General features: G+C 34.9%; 2 protein-coding genes across 2 annotated transcripts; one reads left to right on the forward strand and one right to left on the reverse strand.

The window, feature by feature from the left end:
• Positions 1–33: 33 nt before the first annotated feature.
• Positions 34–3,877, forward strand: LOC117616471. Its single transcript, XM_034345798.1, has 4 exons — positions 34–384; positions 2,205–2,275; positions 2,527–2,662; positions 3,523–3,877. Exons 1-4 carry the CDS (start codon positions 228–230, stop codon positions 3,606–3,608), a joined length of 450 nt encoding a protein of 149 aa, XP_034201689.1. The 5' UTR covers positions 34–227; the 3' UTR covers positions 3,609–3,877.
• Positions 3,878–4,402: 525 nt separating this feature from the next.
• Positions 4,403–11,427, reverse strand: LOC117636714 (histone-lysine N-methyltransferase family member SUVH9-like). Its single transcript, XM_034371363.1, has 2 exons — positions 9,080–11,427; positions 4,403–4,925 (listed from the first exon to the last, which is right to left on the reverse strand). The coding sequence occupies exon 1, from the start codon at positions 11,150–11,152 to the stop codon at positions 9,143–9,145; it is 2,010 nt and encodes a 669-aa protein (XP_034227254.1). The 5' UTR covers positions 11,153–11,427; the 3' UTR covers positions 4,403–4,925; positions 9,080–9,142.
• Between the last annotated feature and the right edge of the window lie 9,816 nt (positions 11,428–21,243).

The raw sequence follows: 21,243 nt of genomic DNA on the forward strand, positions 1-21,243 counted from the left end.
GACCATTAAAATTTAGAGCATGTTGACTTGAGAGCAGAACTCAAGTGAAAGTGAAAGGTGTAAAAGACACGTTTGGAGTCGTAATTATGCCGGGGACGATTGGAGTCGTAATTATGCCGGGGACGACGGGGTTGGGATCAGTCCTTATTTGCTGCTAATTTATACCAAGCTCACTGCTACAATAGCAAAATTATTACCGAAACAACCACAAGAAGAAGAAGAAAGCAATGGAGGGACAGCAATCATGGAGGCCAAGATTATCGTTCAGGAGCGCGACCATAATGATGTGTTTGCTGAACGTGATAACAGCTCTTCTATTGCTTCAGGGCTTTCTCTCCTCTGCTTCTTCTCGCTCCAAATTGTCCACCTCTCACCTCAATTCAGGTCTCTTTCTCTCTTTCTCTCGGTCTTATTTTTCGTTTGTCGTGAAGGAGCTCTGATGTTTCTGCAAATGAAGAACAAGTTGTCACATGGGTATTCTGTATCTTTGCGAAGCATGCTGACCCATCATCTAAATTTCCTGACTTTTAAAAAAAATTTGGGGGATTAGATTAATGAAGAGTTGTGGGTTTTTCTTGCCGACCCATTATTTTCTTCTTCTTGTTGATTGGATTGGAGACCCATTTCGTTTGGGTAGGGGAATTTGGAAGGTTAATGTGGGGTTTAATGGTATTATGATCCTGTTGCACAGCTTTATGGTAGATAAGTGACTGGAACAAAAACTAGACATATGAGGATGCTGATGTTGGAAGGTTTAAGCATATGCTTTTAAATTAGGATTTTTAGGCTTAAAAGTTTTGTGATTGAGGGCTTCTATTTAATTCAAAATCAGAATTTATCATCTTTTCTAAATTAACTAGGAAGTCCTCCTTAGAATTGGGTTTTGGGATTTGAATATAGTTGATTGAACCCTTAAATGTTAACTTTATGAGGTTTTCTTCCTAGTTTGGACTTGGACCAGCTTCAATTTCAAAAGTTAAATCAATAAGTAAAATATGATATTTGCTAGCTGATATTTCAAACCCATTAATTCTGTGACTTTAGTTCCATGCACTTAATTTTCCAAACCCCAAATGGGGATTATTGAACAGCCGTGAAATTTTATTGTGGAACTGAAATTCAGAACCACATAATCTCATTCCATTTTTAAGTTTTTCTTGGAGAAGAATTAATACCCTGTTTAGATTAGTGAAACCTTGGATTTGTTTGCTATCTCTTGTTTGGTTACCCTGAGATTAACTTTTGGTTAGAGAAATTTTGTAAATTACTCAAAATATATTTCATATGATGCATTTAGCTCTCATCTATAGTATTATCTTTAGCGTCATATTCATATAGTATTATCTTTAGCTTCATATTCATGTGCTTGTCTTGGCTTCCATGGATCATAAGTTATTTAAATATACTTAAGTAGTCCCTTTCCCTAAACCTTCCAGATCCTTTCTCGTTCAACTACCTAATTCGTCAAAAGCTCAACCTACGAACTTCCCCTTATCAAAAGAGGAGAGGTACCACTTGGCTAATAGGACCATATTACTTTACCATTCTATCATGCTGTGGGATTTGTCCACGTGGTTTTCACCAATCAAGTCTCGTAACTGGCTGTCAAAAGGACTCAATAGAGCTCAGTATTCAACTCAAAATCAATTAAGCTCTCTTGGATTCATACAACTGGAAGGCAGATAAGCTTTTGGACTCAAAATTAATATGGCCCTAGTTTAGGACTGACGTCTTACTCATTGCAGGTTTTCTTTCTAAGTTTTTCTTTGCTTCTGTGACCCTAAGTTTAGGACTGGAGGATCAGCAGAAGCTGAGAACATGTTTGGACAAGATTCATCTGACTCTAAATGCATGGGATTTACCTTGATGGTAATAATGAGTTAATTCTAATGGAAAAATGGTCCAACATGGGGATTGTTAAGACATTTCTTCAATGAGGCATTACAATACCAGGACTGCAGTTTTCATTTAAGAAAACATGGTGATTGTTAAACTTTGATGCATTCATTATAATAAGTTAAATGTACGCGAATCATGAAACTGTGAAAGGTTTCTGTTCTTCATGTGGGATATATCATATGCTTTGTTTTGATATATTCTTGACTTTAATTGGGTTCTTTAATCTTCCCTGTATATATGCATTACTTTATGAGCATTGAACATTCAGATTGACTGGAACAGACTGTTTATACTTCCAACTGCAGCCACACTTAGGTATGTTCGAGAATCTGAAGAAATTCGTCTTGCTATGAGACCCTTGGAACTGATAAAAAGAGTAAGTATGGCATCAGTGTTATAATTCTAGTAAAAAATTCCTTCTATTGCTAGTTTAAATGAAGTGGTGAGTGCCCCATGTAAAAGCCGAACCCATCTCGTTTTAAACTGCTTGCTTCTCTGATTTGAATATGCACTTTCCATTTTGAGTTATTTGTAACTTTTTACTTTTGGAATTTTTCAATAGTTAACCTTGTAAAAGTTCATGGTTTGGTACAATTTGATTTTCATTAAATTTTCTTCCATCTTCAGGTGAAGGAAATCCAACAAGAAGTATATGCAAAACCAGAAACAGTTAAAGAGAAAGACACAAAGCAAAACGTTGCAGGTGACCTTTCTAAAAGATTGAAAGATCTGCATTCTGTTAATGATGCTACCAGCTTCAAAGGTGAAAATCTGTCATTTTTCCTCTACATATCTGCTTTTTTTGTCAAACAGCTGTTTTTCCCTTTTGGGATCATATAATGACTCTTCCTGCTGGAAGCTGTATTCTAGTACTGGCCTTTAGAGCATTTGTGTTTCCAGCTCATGCTTTAAATTGGATATGTGCGTTCTCTATCCCTGTGTCTGCATTATAAGCATCTCAGTCTCTCTGGGAACCCAAAACAGAAATGTTTTTGGGTGAATTATATCTTTATCAGGAGGAGGTTTATGAAATGGAACTCTCTGGTTACGGAATCCCTCATAATACTCACCTTTCCATGATGGTATTTTTTTGATGTGATATTGCATATTCCTCTCTACGTAAAAACAATTGATGATATTGTGAACCGTTCTGAATCTGACCTTAGATGTGTCTATCATGTGTTTGTCTAGAAGCATGCTGCCTGCTACTTGTGCGACTGTGTCAGTTACTTGTTCTTCATGAAATCAGATAATTGCTCGCATTTTAAGTTAGATGTTAACCTTAATCTTTCAGAGAACTCATCAAACATTCTTCACTCAATTGATGCTAGAGCAGATGGATTCATCATTTCTTGTTTCTTGTGTGAATTAAGTAGCCTACAAAATGAATGTGGAGTTTCATGAAAATTTTTGTCAAATTATTTTTCCAACTTCTAGTATTAGTACATGCAAGAAAGATACATTTAGCCTTTTTATGCATTTGCTTCCCATATTTTCACTAGCTGTGACCTCTATTTGAGGTCCGGAAATAGCAAGGTTTTGAGTTCCTATTACTTGTTTAGATGCTATTTTTTATTTATTTATTATGAACTAGATTTTAGCAATTTGCATAATGTCCTGCAGCCTTGGAAGAATGGCGTAAAAGGAAGATGGAGAGAGCAAGACTACGTGAACTAGAAAAAAATGGAACACTCGCATCTCAAGCATGAGCCATGCCCTTCACAAATTATTGCTCACATTATACCGGAATTCAGAGACCGAGTTGTCTGCAAATGTGTATATTACAACTTTGATTATATAACAAAAAAGGTTTATATATGACCACACAAAATCTTACCAAAAGAAAAATTGTACTTGGCAATCATAGCCATTCTTGTGCAGATGCAGTACTCAAAAGCTCTCTGCACAATACACGAATATGTAATATGTTCCTTGGCCTGTCTCAGTTGGAGTAATGTTAAAGTTAATGCTTTGTTTATTTGCTGTTGGGTAACTTGCTTTTCTCACCCTCTTAGTTTATCATTTTGCTTAAATCATCGTTTTCCTTTAAGTAGGAAACAATCAGAGTTAGTTTCAGCACCTCTCTCTAGCCTGGTCGATTTGTCTAAAATCAATATTCATCAGGTCTTAGGTTTAACAAACATTGCTATTACTTTTCTATTGAAATGTAAAATTGGATTATTAATTTAAGGCTTTTTTATCACAAATGGTCCATGAGGTGTGCAAAATTGTCATTTTTCGTCCTTCAACTTCATAGTCAACAAGCTTTGCCGGAAAGTGCAAGATGAGAAGAGACTCCAAATGAAACGTATGTCTTGTTCATGGAAGCAGCAAGTTCCATAGTCATATAAAAGTTCTTTGAACAAATGATCCCTGAGCATGGAAGTTTTAGGCACCACAATGGCCCAGAATTTTCTCACACATGCCAGTTATATTAAAGTAGAGATCATTCAGGAGTGCAGTAGTTTATCCTTGATTTTAAGTTACCGGAAACCCTTAATCATCATCATCCACTACAAATGAATTATCCAAGGCACCAAACAAATGGACTCTATTCAAACATATGTGGAAGCACTAATTATACAATTCCTGTACAAACTTTAGCCATTTGGATCATTATATATACAAAGCTACAAGTACAGAAGATTACTACAGTTGTGCTTACAAGCTTAACAAACCTAATGGCAACTACCATCAGTTGCAGACTGCAACTTGCAGTGGAATTGCATGTATGAAGACTTAGTCCAGGAAACAGAAAAATGCCTAAAATGTCAGAGCAAATCATCACAGCAGCATTTGTGGCTCGGTCAGCGAGTTCTCAATTCCAGTTCATTTTCCCATTTCTTTTTTTTTTTTTCTACACCTCGTGACTTCAATTTGACATGTACATGAGCCAAGTCAATGCTTTTGGATAATCTGATAGCAAAATTTACATTTTCAGCATCTACTTTTGAGGAAAAATTCATGGACCACAGAATTCAGAAGCCATCTAAGAAAACTACAGAGCTATGTAGTCCGAATGCCATCTGCAAAATAAGATAACAAAATTTGTGAGCTAGAATGATTAGAATGATTATTGGTTATCTAATATTATAAATGCAATTGCAACAATAACCAAACATATCCAATCATAGTCTGATAACCAGAGTTTCACAATCTTTTTCCATGTGCACACCTACATACAATGAAACAGAAAATAATATTGACCAGATGACCTACTAATGGCTTCAGATCACAACAGTGAAAGGCTGAGTAAGCTTTCAAAGTCTGCACTATGAATCATATACAGAAATCTAATGAACTGAATTCCGATTATAAAGAACAGGGAACTAATAACTGGATGATAGAATATTTAGTGCATCATACTTTTGGCCAGTGAGAATTGCCTTTCCATTTGCAAACTTTTGGTCGAAATTATATAAAGCAAATAATATACAACTGCAGAAATAAACAATAGAGGCTCATCATACTCCCCCTGGGGAAGCAAGCTGCTTCCTTTATTCAATTTACTTTAAAACTTCCCTTTTCTAAATGCAAAGATTTTCATGACTCGCTCGCTTTAGCTATAGTTAATGAACCAACTTAAAATTTTAATAGAAATATACACCTGGAACAAGTTATGTGCACTCACGTGTGGCGTGTGTGTTTTCACATGTGCAGGCAAGTGCATGAAACAGGTTTGTGGTAATACAGCCTGGCAGAGCTTGAATACATTGGGCACTTTCTGCAAAGTGGCCAACTGAATGTTATCTTAAAATGCATTTTGAATCTTCACTTGCAGAAGTAAAACGAATTTCTAGTTTTACAAACCTAAAAAATGAATTGGTTTTAAAGAAAACAAAGGAAAGAAATACACCTTTAATAAAAAACATGAATTTCAATTTGAAAATAAATTATTGCTTATTCTAGTCAATTTGCAATGAACTTTTACAGAATTTAATTTTACTAGTAGTGACTTTGTCACACAGAAACATGATTCCAACATGGATTCCTTATTTTCTACCATACCTGAAAGATAAAAAACAAGCCTTTAAAAAATGGTTTGAATATTTTGGTTAAGCAATTAAGATGACAAGATGTTGTCTGAAGCCATAGAGTCAGTGCAGAGAACAAATGTATTTTTTTATCTAGTTGATATGATAACGGCAAGAAATAGAGAACAAATGTGTTTTCACTTTCATGTACAGAGAACCTACCAAGAACTTCAATGAGGAAAGAATTATATGTTCAACTAGTATATGATGAAAGAAAACCTACCAATTTTGTCTCTGCAAAATATTACACAAATCAGAAATTGTTAGTCATTTGATTATCATGGTCATCATTTCAATCTTATCGGAAACATTGTGCTCGTTAACTTATTTGATCATACTTTGATGACTAAAATGGTTCCCTATTTGCCAAACTTTTTCCAAGGATGATCCATTGAACAAATATTGTAAGAAATGGGCGGTTTGAATCATTAAACATTAATTGCAGGGTCACCCAAACAGAAGAAGTCCACACGTTTCTTAAAATGTGGACACCTTTTTAAAGAAGTTCCTTTTATTTACAAACACATACATTAAATTAGCATATAGCATTCATGAAAGAAACTGAATATTAATTGGTCCATTCGTAGCTGCCAAAAATATTTGCCAAAGATTCACACAACTTATTTTTTGGGCGTATCCTTTCCCAAATCAACATACACGATAGTAAGTTGACATTTAGTTGTAGCCCTAGCATTTATTTTGTACAATTTAAGTAAATTACCTCCAAACACCCCATACACACAACAACTATGCTGTATACCATAGGTATAAAACAGGTCCTGCAAAAAAACTTTGCATATTTGCCTTGCAGTTTTTTCTTTAAAACACAAGAACTAGTTCCATAGGTAAAACTTACTTTGTTATCTACTCATAATCTAATGCTTCTAATACTTCTAATCTATTTACTTTGGTGATTAATGAATGCGTCAGTTGAAGTGAAATCAGGGTAATACTTTGTCTTTACATTACTTTCCCATCAATCAATTCCAGGAATTTTTCCTAGGGAAAAAATATAAAATTGGGGTGTCTCATATTTACTGCAGTAACTCAAATTATTGCCTTTTATTATAGTCAACCACACTCCATAGGTAGATCACTACATTTTCGCTTCATTTGACTTTCACGTATCTATTCCACACAAATCTCTTTAACATTCCCTGTACTAAAGTCCCCTTGAAGAAATACTAGAAACACTAAACAAATCAAATACCGTCTTTCTCCTAGTCGCTGGATAATAGATTAAAAGTATGTGCGACAAGGCTAGACATTAAGCCTCACTTTGGGCTTCAGTTTCATCTGCATTTAGAGACTACCCGTTCTTTCTCCTTTTAAGGGATTGGGAACTGCAGTGTCTTATTTTGGTTGAAGTTTGGTAGGACCCATTATTTTTGTTGGGTTGGGTGGGTTGGCGGTTATTGTGCTATAAGTTTCTCTGTATGGTAAGTAAAGGGTCATATATTTTGTGGACTTTGATTGTACTTCCCTTTCATCAATAGTAAGTATTAATTTTTCTATACATTTTGTTTTAAATAAAATAAAATAAAGAGATCATAATTACGTAGTTGTAGCTTTTGCCAACAAAAGCATCGTCTTTAAAGGTTACTCCTATAACTGCTTCAAATAACAACTATTCCTATAACTGGCATATCTCAAATACAAACACAGACTGTTTCAGAACCCAAAGGTGCAAATATGACGCATGCTCTATATTGTTCTAGCTGCGCTCATTAGTAATATAATGGCATGCAGACCCAAAGGATGACTCCAATTACAAGCAATGGGGCATATGACTCTATGACAAAATCGCTCCTGCTAGAAGCACTAAATAGTTATACCCCTAACAAGGAAAAAAAAAATTTAAAATAGCATCATTTTTATTTCATGCTGAAAAAATATATATAATTTAGAGGGTTGGATTTTTGTTTTAATGTGTTTGAACATACAACAGGGAGTATCATTTTTCAGGACTGAAAAGCAAATACTTTTGTTGTAGAATGAGAAATCATGTAGGAAGTTCAAATTTAAAATTGTACAAGTGTAACCAAAAAAATTCTATTTATTGGCAACTGGCTACTATGCTCCACTATTAAAAAAATCTTTCAATGTTCCCCTGCTCACATAAACATACAACCCCAGAATAGCGAAAACTAACACAGGCCCACCCCTGCTCAATGTTAAGAAATCATTATGTAAATTGAACAAAAGTTCTATCTGAAACTTATTGACGTAGAGCAATATTGGGAGAGAGGGTTGGGTGATGGGTCAGGATTAGGCTAGGTCAAGGGGTCAAATCTCTTTCCATTGCAAGAGGTATTGAATTTTTTATTTTTTTTCCCTTAGGGGTCATGAACAGAAATGGAAAATTTCTGGATACTCGGTGTCATATTGCAGGAGTCAAACAAATTGTGAGGTGACAAACTATTCTAATTGCTGATTTTAAACAGCATTCATGCCCCCCTTTACTCCTTATTACTTTTATTTTCTCGCTGCAGGTGACTATGATATCCTCTATATCTCATAGCAAATAACTAGATTAACAACAGCAATCCAAACACCTATTTCTAATGCAACAAATTTAAAAGTACAACTCCAGACACGTACAAGACACAACCATGAAACAGATAAAGAGATTGAGCAACTTTTATCCCTCAATCATTTATCTTTAGACGAACATACAATCTTAGAAAATTATAAAACTTAACAATAAAATTCCATGATTATAATCTATAGGAAGCATCATGCACCATGATAGTACCGACAATGGAAATGAATGAAACAGTCTTGATCCAAAGAGGCACAAATGGAAAAGGTGAATCCTAAGTACATAGATTAGCATGACCAGCTACTATCTGTAACAAGACAAATCACCTCCATCACAGAGAATCTTAAAGGCCCCTTCCTCCGGATATGCTTCACCATATGATTACTAGAGTACATCATTGCACAAGGAATCACACACCTAGCAGGCTATAAATTGGTGCTAAGGTGGCATTGAAGTTTGAACTAGAGCTACAGCAGATCACAAGAAAAGAGAAACTCACTGCTTAAGATTCTCAGCAATTAGAAGGGAAACAAGGCAAGCTGATCTGATGCAACACAAAACCAAAATAAATAAATACATTGCCTGAGAAAGAATTTGGATTTACCTCAGTACTCATATTCCGGTAACCGTCTGCATGATCCAAAAAGCATCACGCCATCAAAATTATTTAGTTACAGATAGCAAGTTTCCCCGTCCATTCATCAGCCACCCCATAGTCAAGGCTCAGCTCTCTCAGGGGAGGGATGTTCTCCATTGCGAATAGCATAATATGAGGAAACATTAGATTATTGTGATCATACAGTACAAATTGCACCAGCACATTTGGAGTGGAACTGTGGCTCATGTAACAAGCAACATTTCTCATTTTCGATACATCCATTGCAAAATCCAATGGTGGGATTGAAGGATAAGATGGACGTACATAATCAGGATATATCTGAGATAAATCTCCCCACTCTGTCCATCTATCAGAAAACCGATGTGGATAAACCAAGCTATCACCATTCATTGCAAAAATCTGAGCCATTTCTCTAGTGAGAATAACACCTGTGTACTCACATATAAAGGCACCAGCATGTATCAAGTCCAAGGACCTAACTCCCCAACCTGTTTCCCTTGATCTAAACACTTCCAGTCTATTTCTCAACCCTTTTTGTGTGACACGATTCTGACAGTGGGGGGGGCAACGGCAGAAGGTCCCACATTCAAAAACCACAGGCTTGCCTCTTAATAGAAACCCATTCTGATCATAAGCAAACTCGCCTCCATTTTTCATAGCACAAAAGCAATTACCAGAACAACTGTCAACACAATCGCACCCAGTCCCCTGCCCGGACTGATGAAATACTTGCGTTGGAAACACAGTTGTCACAAGATAATCATAGTACAAGGGATCCTGGTCAGAATCGATGTCATTGAAAAGGAAAACTGGAACATTCTCCTTCTTATTAGAAATATCCAAACTAAGATAACCCGACTGCCTCACAGACAAGGGCCTAGTCCTAAGACTCTCGGCAAACTTAAGGACAGCGCTACCCATCTCCCCTTGCCCTTCCATTCTCAAAATCTTATACTTATAAACACCAAAGCCAGACTTGCCCACATCAAACCAACAATCAAAAATTCTATACAAGCCATCATAGACATAAAGCTTACTTGAAACACTGCCTTGACATTTGATCCCTCTGATAACTCTCACTTCAATCCCATAATGCATGCTTCTCTCCAATGCCAAATTCCCACCTTCCAGCTTCTGATGAGCACATTGCCTATTAAACTTGTCCTGCCCTCCATGACCAGTGTAGATAATCACATCACCCGCATCCTCATCATCTTCATAGCCACCGGAAACGATAATGCTGGTTGCAATTGGCTCATGGTTCGAGCTCTGGCTCGCCGGAAGATAGTCAATCCCAGCTTGGACTTGACCATGTAATCCAACCACACACAACTCCATCCGAAAAAAGAAGATATCGCCAACATAGACCCCAGGAATCGAACCAACAATCCTTTTGTCGCGATTGAGCCACAACCCACGATCCCTGAGCACCGAAGCGGCTCGCAAATCGCCTCGGGCTCGTCTCCCGAGCCCCGGGGCCCTCTTCTCCTCTTCCGCCACTGACAGAATGCGAATCGAATCGTATAGCATTCGGGTTTTTCGCACTACGTCTCGGAAGTAGCGCTGGTCCTCAACGTTGAGATCGGTGACCCGGACAAGCTCAGAGGACCGCTGGGGGTATTTTCTTCGCGCAACGACAACCTCTTGGAGCTGTTGTTCTTGAGAAACTGGGACAATTGCTCGCGAATCCGGGTCCAAAACGTCGACGTCACCGAAACGCTGGAGCCCTTTTGCAAAAGCTGTTCGGAAAAGCTCGGAAATCCGATGGAACTCCGAGTACACATTGTCTTGGTCTGAGGGTACGGTGGAGGATTCAGATAGAGGGGTGTGGTTGGGGTCGGAGAAAGGGGTCAATTGGGAATTAGCGAAAGAGTTGGGGGTAGGAGTGGGAACGAAGGGTTCTTGGGGCAGTTGGGTATCGAGTGGCTCGTCGAAAGGTTCGAGCTTGGGTTCGATTTTCGGGACTTTCATGGCGATGGTGGTGGTGTTGGTTGGGGTTGAGCCTGCGGTTGATTCTGGGAGGTTATTGAGGTCTAGAATTGGGATGAGAGAGCCCATTTTTTCAAGAGAAATGAAATGGGTTTGAGTGGGAAGACAGTGTGGTTGTGGAGGTTGAGCATGGAAGGTTGCGGTTGTGGTTGTGGGTGGGCTTTTGTTAGGGTTCTGCAGAGAAATTTGAAGGAGGTACTTTCATGGCGGATTTTGAAATGTAAAAATGACAAGGGCGTCAATTTTTGGCGTCCAAATTTCCCAGCAAATTAGATTAAAATTGAATGAAACTGACTTTCTTGGACAGAATTGCCCCTCTGTCCCTAAGATAAAGAGTATAAAATATACGTGAGCATTGGATGCTTAGGACAGCAAATATCAGTTGACGATTGATGTATTACAACACCCATTTGGGTCCCACTTTAATTTTTCATCCAGAACTAGCTACGCATGTTATGCTTGTGAGGGGAGTTATCGCACTCAAAAATTACCATATATGAGTGGTTAGTTTGGGAGTGCTTCTAGAAGAGCTGAAAAAGATTTTTAACAATTAAAAGTATTTTTGACAGTGTTTGATAGAAAAATTTGACAGTGCTTACGAATTATAGAAATATTTTCTAGAGAAGCACATGTTATGTGCTTTTCCAAGAAGCAAGCACTCTTTTTCTTACCTTAATTTCAAGTTTTTTTTTATAATAAAAGCTCATTTCCTAAAAGTACTTACAAACATAGGTGCTTTTTAGATAAGCAATCCCAAATTAACCAGAGTATTGGAATAATGGTGGTTGTAGGAAATAGAAAATTTGTTGCAAAAACTTATTGATAAACAAAAGCGTCTTTATGATAAAAATCTTGAATTTTCATATAATAAAAAATCCAAATGCTTTATAGAAAATTTGTTGCAAAAATGTATTGATAAACAAAAGTACTTTTATGATTAAAAAGCTTGAATTTTCATTTTAAAAAAATCCAACTACTTCCTGAAAAGCACTTGGGAGTGCTTCCTAAAGAAGCATATAACATCACAAAGCGCTTCTAAACTTTCATTCCAAACACAGTCAGAAACGCTTTTAGTTGTCAGAAAGTGCTTTTAATTCTCTAGAGGCACTCCAAAACAAGCCCTTATTATCATGAACTTTAAATTTTATTACTAAAGGCAGAGACATAGAATGATAAAACATTCAAAATACCACAAAATATCATTAGTTTACGGAATTATTAACAAATAAAATTATCATTAAATAAGGATAGTATAGTAAATTATCAATATTTCATTTAATGAAATTATTCTTTAAATGAGAATAATATAGTAAATTAACCGTTTTTATATTAAAAGAAATTAATGAGATCTTGGATCCTATTTTCATGCAATACAACTAGACTCATTTTCTTTTCCCTAATGTTAAAATGGAAAAAAAATATATCTATATATAAAGCAAAAGGCAGAGAATGGTAAAACATTCAAACATTAAAAATTGAATTAATTAATAAAATGAGGATAATATGGTAAATTCATACTTTTTCATATTAAAAAATTAAAATTAAAAGAAAAATCTGATAATGGACGACTCATTATCTTATTTAATTCTAAAATAAATTTAAAAAAATAAAAAGCCTTTCTCAAGCGCAAAAAACGCTAGTATATATATAGAAGAAACAACAACAACAAAACTAATGGTAACCAATTATAATGAGGTTTAGCCCAGTAAAAAAGGGTATTGACTATAGATCAATGGTCTCAAGTTTGAACCCCCATAGTATATTGTCATTGTGTGTGTGTGTGAGAAATTCTCCTCCCTTTTACCACTATATGAATGTATCAATTTTTACAAACTCACCTTCTTTCTCCCTCCATTCTATAATAACATGAAGATAAAATATAAGTACCAAATTGTTATAAAAAAAAATGAAATTTAGATCCATAAATAACTAGAATGATGCACATGTGATGCATGCACGTATCATAAGTTAAAGTGTTAAAAAATAAAAATAAAATTTTTTTTTTTTTTTTAAAGTGAGATATGTGAAATGAGTGGATTGGTTGAAAAAGTAAAATGAGAGTAAAAATTGGAACCAATAAAGTGAGATTCTACCTCCATCAAACAAAAAAGTGAGATTCTACGCAATTACTATTCTACCCATAATTATTATGCTTCGTTTGGTGGCTCGATTTGGGCTGGATAGTAATTCAATCCAAGCCAGCTCTTATGAATCACACCACTCTAGATGAGATTTCCAAAACACAATATGTGGAGTATTTTCCAGTTTAATAAATTGAATCCTAATATTTATAAATTCACCATACATCAGCCATGACATTAATCCAATTTAATTGACACAAAAGAATAAATGGCATATTTGACTCTTTTTTTTTTTTTATACAAGTAATATTAGGGGACGGGGAATCGAACATAAGAACTCTGATGCATAGATAAATACTCTTAATCACTTTAGCTACAAGCCCCTTACGCATATGTGAAATTTTTTATCAAGATAAGAGAATTATCTTTAATATAATATAGATTAAAAAATAATGTACCTAATTTGAATTTAGCTTGTATTTTATTTATAAATTAAATTGGATTCACTCTAATTATGTTTATACAATTAAACTTAGCTACACATAAAAAAAAAATACAATAACTAATTAACTCTTCGTCTAATTATATGTCGCATTTCAATGTTGGAAAATGTCCCAAGTTTGAATACATCGTTTTTTATGGATCAAAAAAATAAAATAAAAGGCATGGCATCTCTAAGTTTTGCAAAGGAGGCAGAGAGAGAAAAGAAAACATATAAAGATTTTTTTCTTTTCGTTAATTCTTTAATGAGTAAGAGCATCTACTATAGGCTCTTTAAACCAACTCATCAGACAATTTTTAGGAAGGAATTGAAAATACACGACTGCAATCATGCTCCCAATCCACCTCCTAAAATAGGGGGACCTCTAGGAGCTCTTAAATCTAAGGAGAGAGAAAGGACTCCTAGTGACTCCTTAAAATTTAATATTGATTATTTTAATACTATTTCAAACATTTATTTAATGCTGAGTAATTTTTGTTATTATTTTTTTTATGTCTACACTCTATTCCAAAAATAAATTTAAAAAGAATTAAAGCATTTATGACTACCTAAACTAAGGGGGGGTGTATTTAATTTAGATTTTAAAAGATTTTAAAGAAGTTTAAAAGTTTAGGTGTATTCAATCACGATTTTATAGAAGTTTATTCAATTCTTGGTGTATTCAATTAAGACTTTTTAAACTCCATTCAAATTTGGATGTATTCAATCATAACTTTAAAAAAAACTTCATAAAAGTTTGGGTGTATTAAAAAACTTATTGATGTTAAAGGAAATACAAAAAGTGGTGGATTTCGTTTGATAATAGACTAATTTTAGGCAATGACAAATCTTTATTTTCCTCTAGAGATTTTGATAGATATATTATTTTTATTCTCGAGATATGATTTCACCACTTCTACTACCACCATCTTATCATGATTATCATCATAGCCACCGTCGTCGCTGCCACCACCATCACCATCGCCGCCACCGGGAACACCATCACCACTCATCGCGGCCCCCACTACCAGCCCCACCATCACCCCTACCGTGACCACCACTACCATAAGCACCATCATCACCACTGCCGCCACCACCACCCTTACCCCCACCTCCACCACCACTACCACCCCCACTTAGCCCCACCATCAGCACCACCACAACCATTGCCAGCATCATTACCATCACTGCCACACCCACCTCCTCCACCACCACTACCTCCCCCACAAACCACCATCACCACCACTGCCATCATGATAAACTCCATTAAAATCAATAATAAAATTCTAACAAACTCAATTAAAATCTATACACGAATTAGTCAAAATCTATGTGGAGTTTGTAGAATTCAGTCAAACTCAATTAAACTCCATCAACTTTATAACTCTTTTAAAATCATTTAAAATCTAAATTGAATACACCCTCCTAAGGAGTATTGTTGGAATTGATATTTTATAGAGAGCTCATAAAATAGCTTTCTAGTGTTTTTAGCTAAATTTCAACTAAAAATAAGGAACATGATTGTAGATGCTCTAATATCAATTTATAAACTTCATAGAAAAAGTAGACTAACCAAATGTTATCCATGTGAGAATGCTTTACTGCAAAAGAATAGGAAGACAAGGTGGTGAGAGAAATGTGGAGCAAATTTTTTTATAATTATTTTAATTGTTATATAACCAAGGGAATTTGTAGAGAGAAATAAGGAATAGAGGAAGACAATATAAATTAGTCCCTAAAAACTTGTCATCTTCTTCTTTGATGATCACCTATTTATAGGCTTACAATGATAGGAAGATAACCCACAAATTATGAGTTAAAGGCTACTAATTACATATGTTACAATATATCAAAAGGTCATCCACATCCTATGTATTTATAACATTAAATTATTTGTATACCCTTATTATATTAGTTTTAAATTATAAGAGGACTAGGAGTTCTCACACATACACACACTAACAAGATGTCGTGAAAATTCACACCATTTTCTATTGGGTTAGACCACTATTACTTTTACTTTTCTCTATTGGATTTAACATAAAAAGGGCGTAAGTGGAAGTTTATGAAAGTGATTCATAATGGTAAGTTCTCTTAAGTAATAATATAGATATTGAGTGGACAAAGAGGTATTAAAAATCGTCTCACTCTTTTCTTCTTCCTTTAAATTTTTTTTTTTTTTTTAACATAATCAATTTTTGTGATACCTTGAGTTTTTTAAAATATCACTTCCTGTTAATGGGGTATAGCTCAGTAGAAAACGACCTTAACTTGTAGACAAGATGTCTCAAGTTCGAACCTCCATTGCATCTTAGTTGTGTTTGTGTGAAAAAAAAACTCCATCATTTGTAGTTTAGACTATTACTTATACTCAACAACAACAAAAAATATCACTTCTTAAGTCATCTTTAAAAATAATAATTTTTCTAATCTATCACATTAATAATGATAAGATTTTATATTTATGTCGTCCATATATGGAGTAATATTCTCTTATCATATATTTGGCATGTTATGATACATATGAGGACAACATAATTAAAAATTACTTAACCTAATCAATGAATTTTATTAATAGTAAGCATCATAAAATTGCCAAACTATAGACAACAGTAGCATATTTAAACATTACGTAACCTGCTCATCAGATTAGATTAATATGTTGGCCACATATGATATTAAATTAACAGTCTGACAATATAATATGACCTGTTGTAGGTAAGCACAAGGCACTACACCTAATCAATATATCGAAATAACAGGATGACAACATAACATGCTAAGTTGCTAAGGATAAAATATTCCAAGCATACTATATTATTCTTTCGCCATATATATGGTCTATTGTCATGGTTAGTATTGAGATTTTGAGGGTCTTATGTGAAAATTAAATTCGAGCCCTCATATGACATGAAAATAATAAATAATAAATTACCATGAATTGATGCCATAAAATAATTTTTTTTAAAACTAAACTTCATTGTCAATTGCAATCACAAATCAAATTCATACCTGTTTAGTTCATGAGAAAGAAGGCTTGGGGATGGGAAATCAATTGCTTTCTCATGTGTGGTAAGTCTAAACATGGGAAATCGTTGTCTAAAACATGGAAAAGTAGGGGGAAAGTAAAGTCCTCCTCCCCTTTTGGGTTTTGTTTTCCCTCCTCATAGGAAAGTTTGGGAAAATGAGCCAACATTAAATGCACATTTTTCATAACTATTTTGTCGCTATTAACAATTTAGAACTATAATATATATCATTCAATGCATTCTTTTTTTATTTGATTTAATATCGGTATAATTGGAAATTATACAAACTTTGTTTTCCATTTCTACTCAAAACAAACATGGGAAATGAATCTTCATTTCCCATTCATTGAGAAATGACATGAGAAGTGATTTCCCCTCAAATACGATCTATGAACCAAGGGGAGCCTAAAAGTTTTAACGCTACAAATTGACTAAGTTAAATACATATATTCGGAGCAAAAATAAACATATACCATTGTAAAGTAAATAAGCACAACTAACTTCCATAAAAACTCGCCTAATCTAGTGGTTTGGTGAGTGCATAAGTGGGAATCAAACTCCAGCCTCCAATGAGAATAGGAGCTCCATAAACCAACTCTGATAGACGCATAATCGTGTAAGTATATTGCTCATTCTCATATATTGATAAATAAATACACACACCCTAAGGTCAGTCTAGTCTATTGTGTTACCTAACTATGAACCAAAACCACATATTCGAACTCAACTAATTAATGGTTGAGATTGACTACCTGTCCACAAATACATTAGATTGTCTATAAAGTGTTTGACAAGAAAACCTTATCTGGCAAGAAAATATTTACCTTGTATGTTCTCTTGCTGGACAATTGCTAGCACGTTATAATACTAGACTATGAATGAGTACCAAACATTCATAAATGATTCTAATTAAAATAATAATTTAGATAGACAATCTAATAACATAATATGTCAAATTAAAGTAATAAAAAATTTCTAATTTAGGGTTACCACATATATTATTTTTTTGGGATCAATCTAATAACATAATATGTCAGATTAAAGTAATAAAAAATTTCTAATTTAAGGTTACCACATATGTTATTTTTTTGGGTTGCATCAACACAACACATTCGGTATTGGAAAATGTATTTGACCCGTCATTGTTCCCAACCTGAATTGAAAAACATTACAAATGGGATGGACTTAGGGATGGCAAAAATCTTCGCGGGGGCGGGTCCCCTACCCTAATGGGGGGAGATTTCGGGGCCAAATGGTTATCGGGTATGGGGATCCCCGAACTTAAAAAATCCCCGACAGGTATGGGGAGGGGATGGTATTTGCGTCCCCATCCCCGAATCCGACCCGAAAATATATATGTTTATATTTAAATAAATAAATATATAATTATAATATTTAAATAAATATATATATAATAAATATATAATTATAATATTTATGTTTAACACTAAGTTAACCTCTCTCTCCTAATCCTTCCTAATCTTTTCTAGAATTTCATATTGATGTGATTTTGAATAGTTGAGCTGAACTTTATAGTTAATTTGGATGTGTTGAATGATAATTTAATATGAAACTTAATGTTAAAATATATGATAAATATTTTTTGTGCAAAAAAAATCGGGGATTCGGGGCGGGTATGGGGATAGTTCCCCGACGGGAACGGGGACGGGGATTCCCCGAAACCTATTAAATGGGGATTGGTTGGGGGATGGGGGCAAGGATGGAGAGCGGGGACGGGGATGGTATTGTCATACCAGGCCCGTTGCCATCCCTAGATGGACTAAAGGACAAAGGTTGGTCCATTTGGTTCCGGAAAAAAATTGATGAGAAATAATTTCTCATGTTTTTCTTAAGTGATGGAAAATGGAAGATTCTTTTCTTAAGTTTGGTAATGCTATAAAAGTAATCAAGAAATACCACTTTATTTCCTTTCATATGTTTGGTTTGCATAGGAATGTTGTAAATATAAAAAAAAATATTTATAAAAAAAGGCATGATATATTGTAATTCTAAATTGTTAATGGGGTCAAAATAGTAATGAAAAATGTGCATTTAATGTTTGCTCATTTTCCCAAATTTTCTCATGATGAGGGAAAACAAAACCCAAGAGGGGAGAAGGGCTTCACTTTCCTTATACTGTGTGCTAAAGCAACCATTTCCCATGATTTCTCATCCCCAATCCTCATTTCCCGTAAACCAAATGGGGTAAGGCCTCGTTTGGTTCACGGAATGAATTTGAGGGGAAATCATTTCCTATGTCATTTCCCAAGGGATGAGAAATGAAAGATTCATGTCTCACGTTTGGTAATGTTGGGAAAGTAACCGAGAGATATCACTTTATTTCATTTCCCATGCTTGTTTTGAGTAGGAATAGAAAACAAAGTTTGTATAAATTTTCAATTATACCCATATTAAATCAAATAAAAAAAAGAATGCATTAATGATTTATTGTAATTCTAAATTGTTAATGGTGACAAAATTGTCATAAAAAATGTTTATTTAATATTGACTCATTTTTCCAAACTTTTCCATAAGAAGGGAAAACAAAACCCAAGTTGGGAGGATGACTTAACTTTCCCCCCTACTTTCCTATGGGCCAGGAAACGATTTCTCATGCCTGGACTTACCAAACATAGGAAAGTAATTGATTTCCCATACCCAAGTCTCATTTTCCATGAACCAAATGGGGCCTAAGGGTATTGGGTTAGGGGATGGGCCTTGAGGGTGGAAGGAAGGTATGGGTTGTTGGTTTTTAGGCTTAAAAACATACCGAGGGAAAAACAATAATAATTCTGAGTTCTGGGTTATACCAGTCTTCTGTCGATCACGATATATCTAATATCTTGAGTTTTTTTTTTTTTTTTTTGGGTAATATGTTGAGTCTAGAGAGTGGTTTTAGAAACTTTCTGGATTCAGCTACTATATTTGGGAATCTAATGGATGCGGGTACATGGCTTAGTTCTGTGTTTGTGTATTTAGGAATATTAATCTCAGATTTTGTGGAATTATTGGCCCATTTTCGACTTATGTGGATTCCATTCCTTTGTTAAGTCTAAAAGTGGGATGGAGATTGATCACACATGTAGTTTACGCTTACTAACAGAATGAAAAACAAAGTGACTGATATCATACGAAAATGATGCAAAAAATTTGAATAGATATTTGTATAGCTCATGATTAAAATAATTCCAGACCTTGGTTTTGTAATAACAACAAAAAGAATGCCAAATTATTGGCATCAACAACTATAGGGAAGACAACCGGCCGATTAAGTACCGCATATGACACTATCATCCTTATTTATGTGTCCCATCCTTGCGCTCGTCTCCATCTCCATCTCCGGTAAGAATTTTGAGGTAATACTCGTCCATGTACCTGTTGGGGGATATCTCACAAATTAGCCTTGAATTCTTGAATTTAAATATATATATATATATAAATATTTATCCTACATTATAACACTTAAATTTCACCAAAAAATATCATTCAACTCAAGTACCACTCAATTAAACTACAAAATTTAACTCAACCACTCAAAATCATCTCAATTCAATTTGAGACAACTAAATAAATATTATATTATTATAAGCATACATAGTTATTTTATATTCTATATTATTTTAAAATAAATATATCACTTATCGGACCTAGTCTAGGGATATGAATAACAATACCATCTTTGGCCATCCTCAATCGAATACTTTTAAAATTCAAGGAATTCCCATACTTGTCCTCAATTTTCTCCCAAACTCTCCCCCGTAAGGCCACGACCATAGGGGAATTTCTGCCATCCCTAACAACCTAGAACATCAGAGAAGGAAGGAGGCTCCACATCAAATATATGCAGAGCAGGAGAAAGCTCATATAGCGATAGAGCATAACACAATTTTGCCCACTATAAACATGCTTGGTTGAAGAATTCCAAGACCCCTGAAACTTCGTTTTGCAGCAATTCACAAGACTAGAGAGAATGAGTAAGGACAAAGAAGTTTGGCTAAAAGAGTAGCAACACGTATTTCCCAGCACTTGTATTTATATTACATTTTATTATGACGATTGTGTCCTTTTAAAAGTTTGGATAAAACAAGAATCAACAAGGAAAGGATCATTCCAGAAAGAAACCCCTTTTGATTGCTACTGTATATTAATTGCCAGATATATATTACAGGAAGAATATCAAAACCATAAATATCAAACGCTAACGTGATCATCAGAAACACATGAAGCTCGTAGAGGCAACCCCACATCAAAGATGCTTCAACTTTGGAACATTCTTCATCATCACCCTCCAATACATGGAGATTTTGATCTCCACCGTTGATGGGGTGGGCCCACTGGGGTGCTGGACCAGTCTAGGCAGTGCAGCTGAGTAGTATGCTAGACATTTCTCTGGTGTATGGATAATGCACTGTCTGTTTAAAGTTTGAAACTTGGAGAGGCCAGGAGACAGAAAGAGGGTTTCATGGGGAGCAGAGTGACCAAATCTTGACAAGTGTCCTACCACCTGTAACCAATAATCCACATGCAAATCTGATTGCTTTACACGTATCTCATTTCTAGCATCATTGC

The sequence above is a fragment of the Prunus dulcis genome, chromosome 1 (assembly GCF_902201215.1).
Source record: "Prunus dulcis chromosome 1, ALMONDv2, whole genome shotgun sequence".
Taxonomy (NCBI): Eukaryota; Viridiplantae; Streptophyta; class Magnoliopsida; order Rosales; family Rosaceae; genus Prunus; species Prunus dulcis.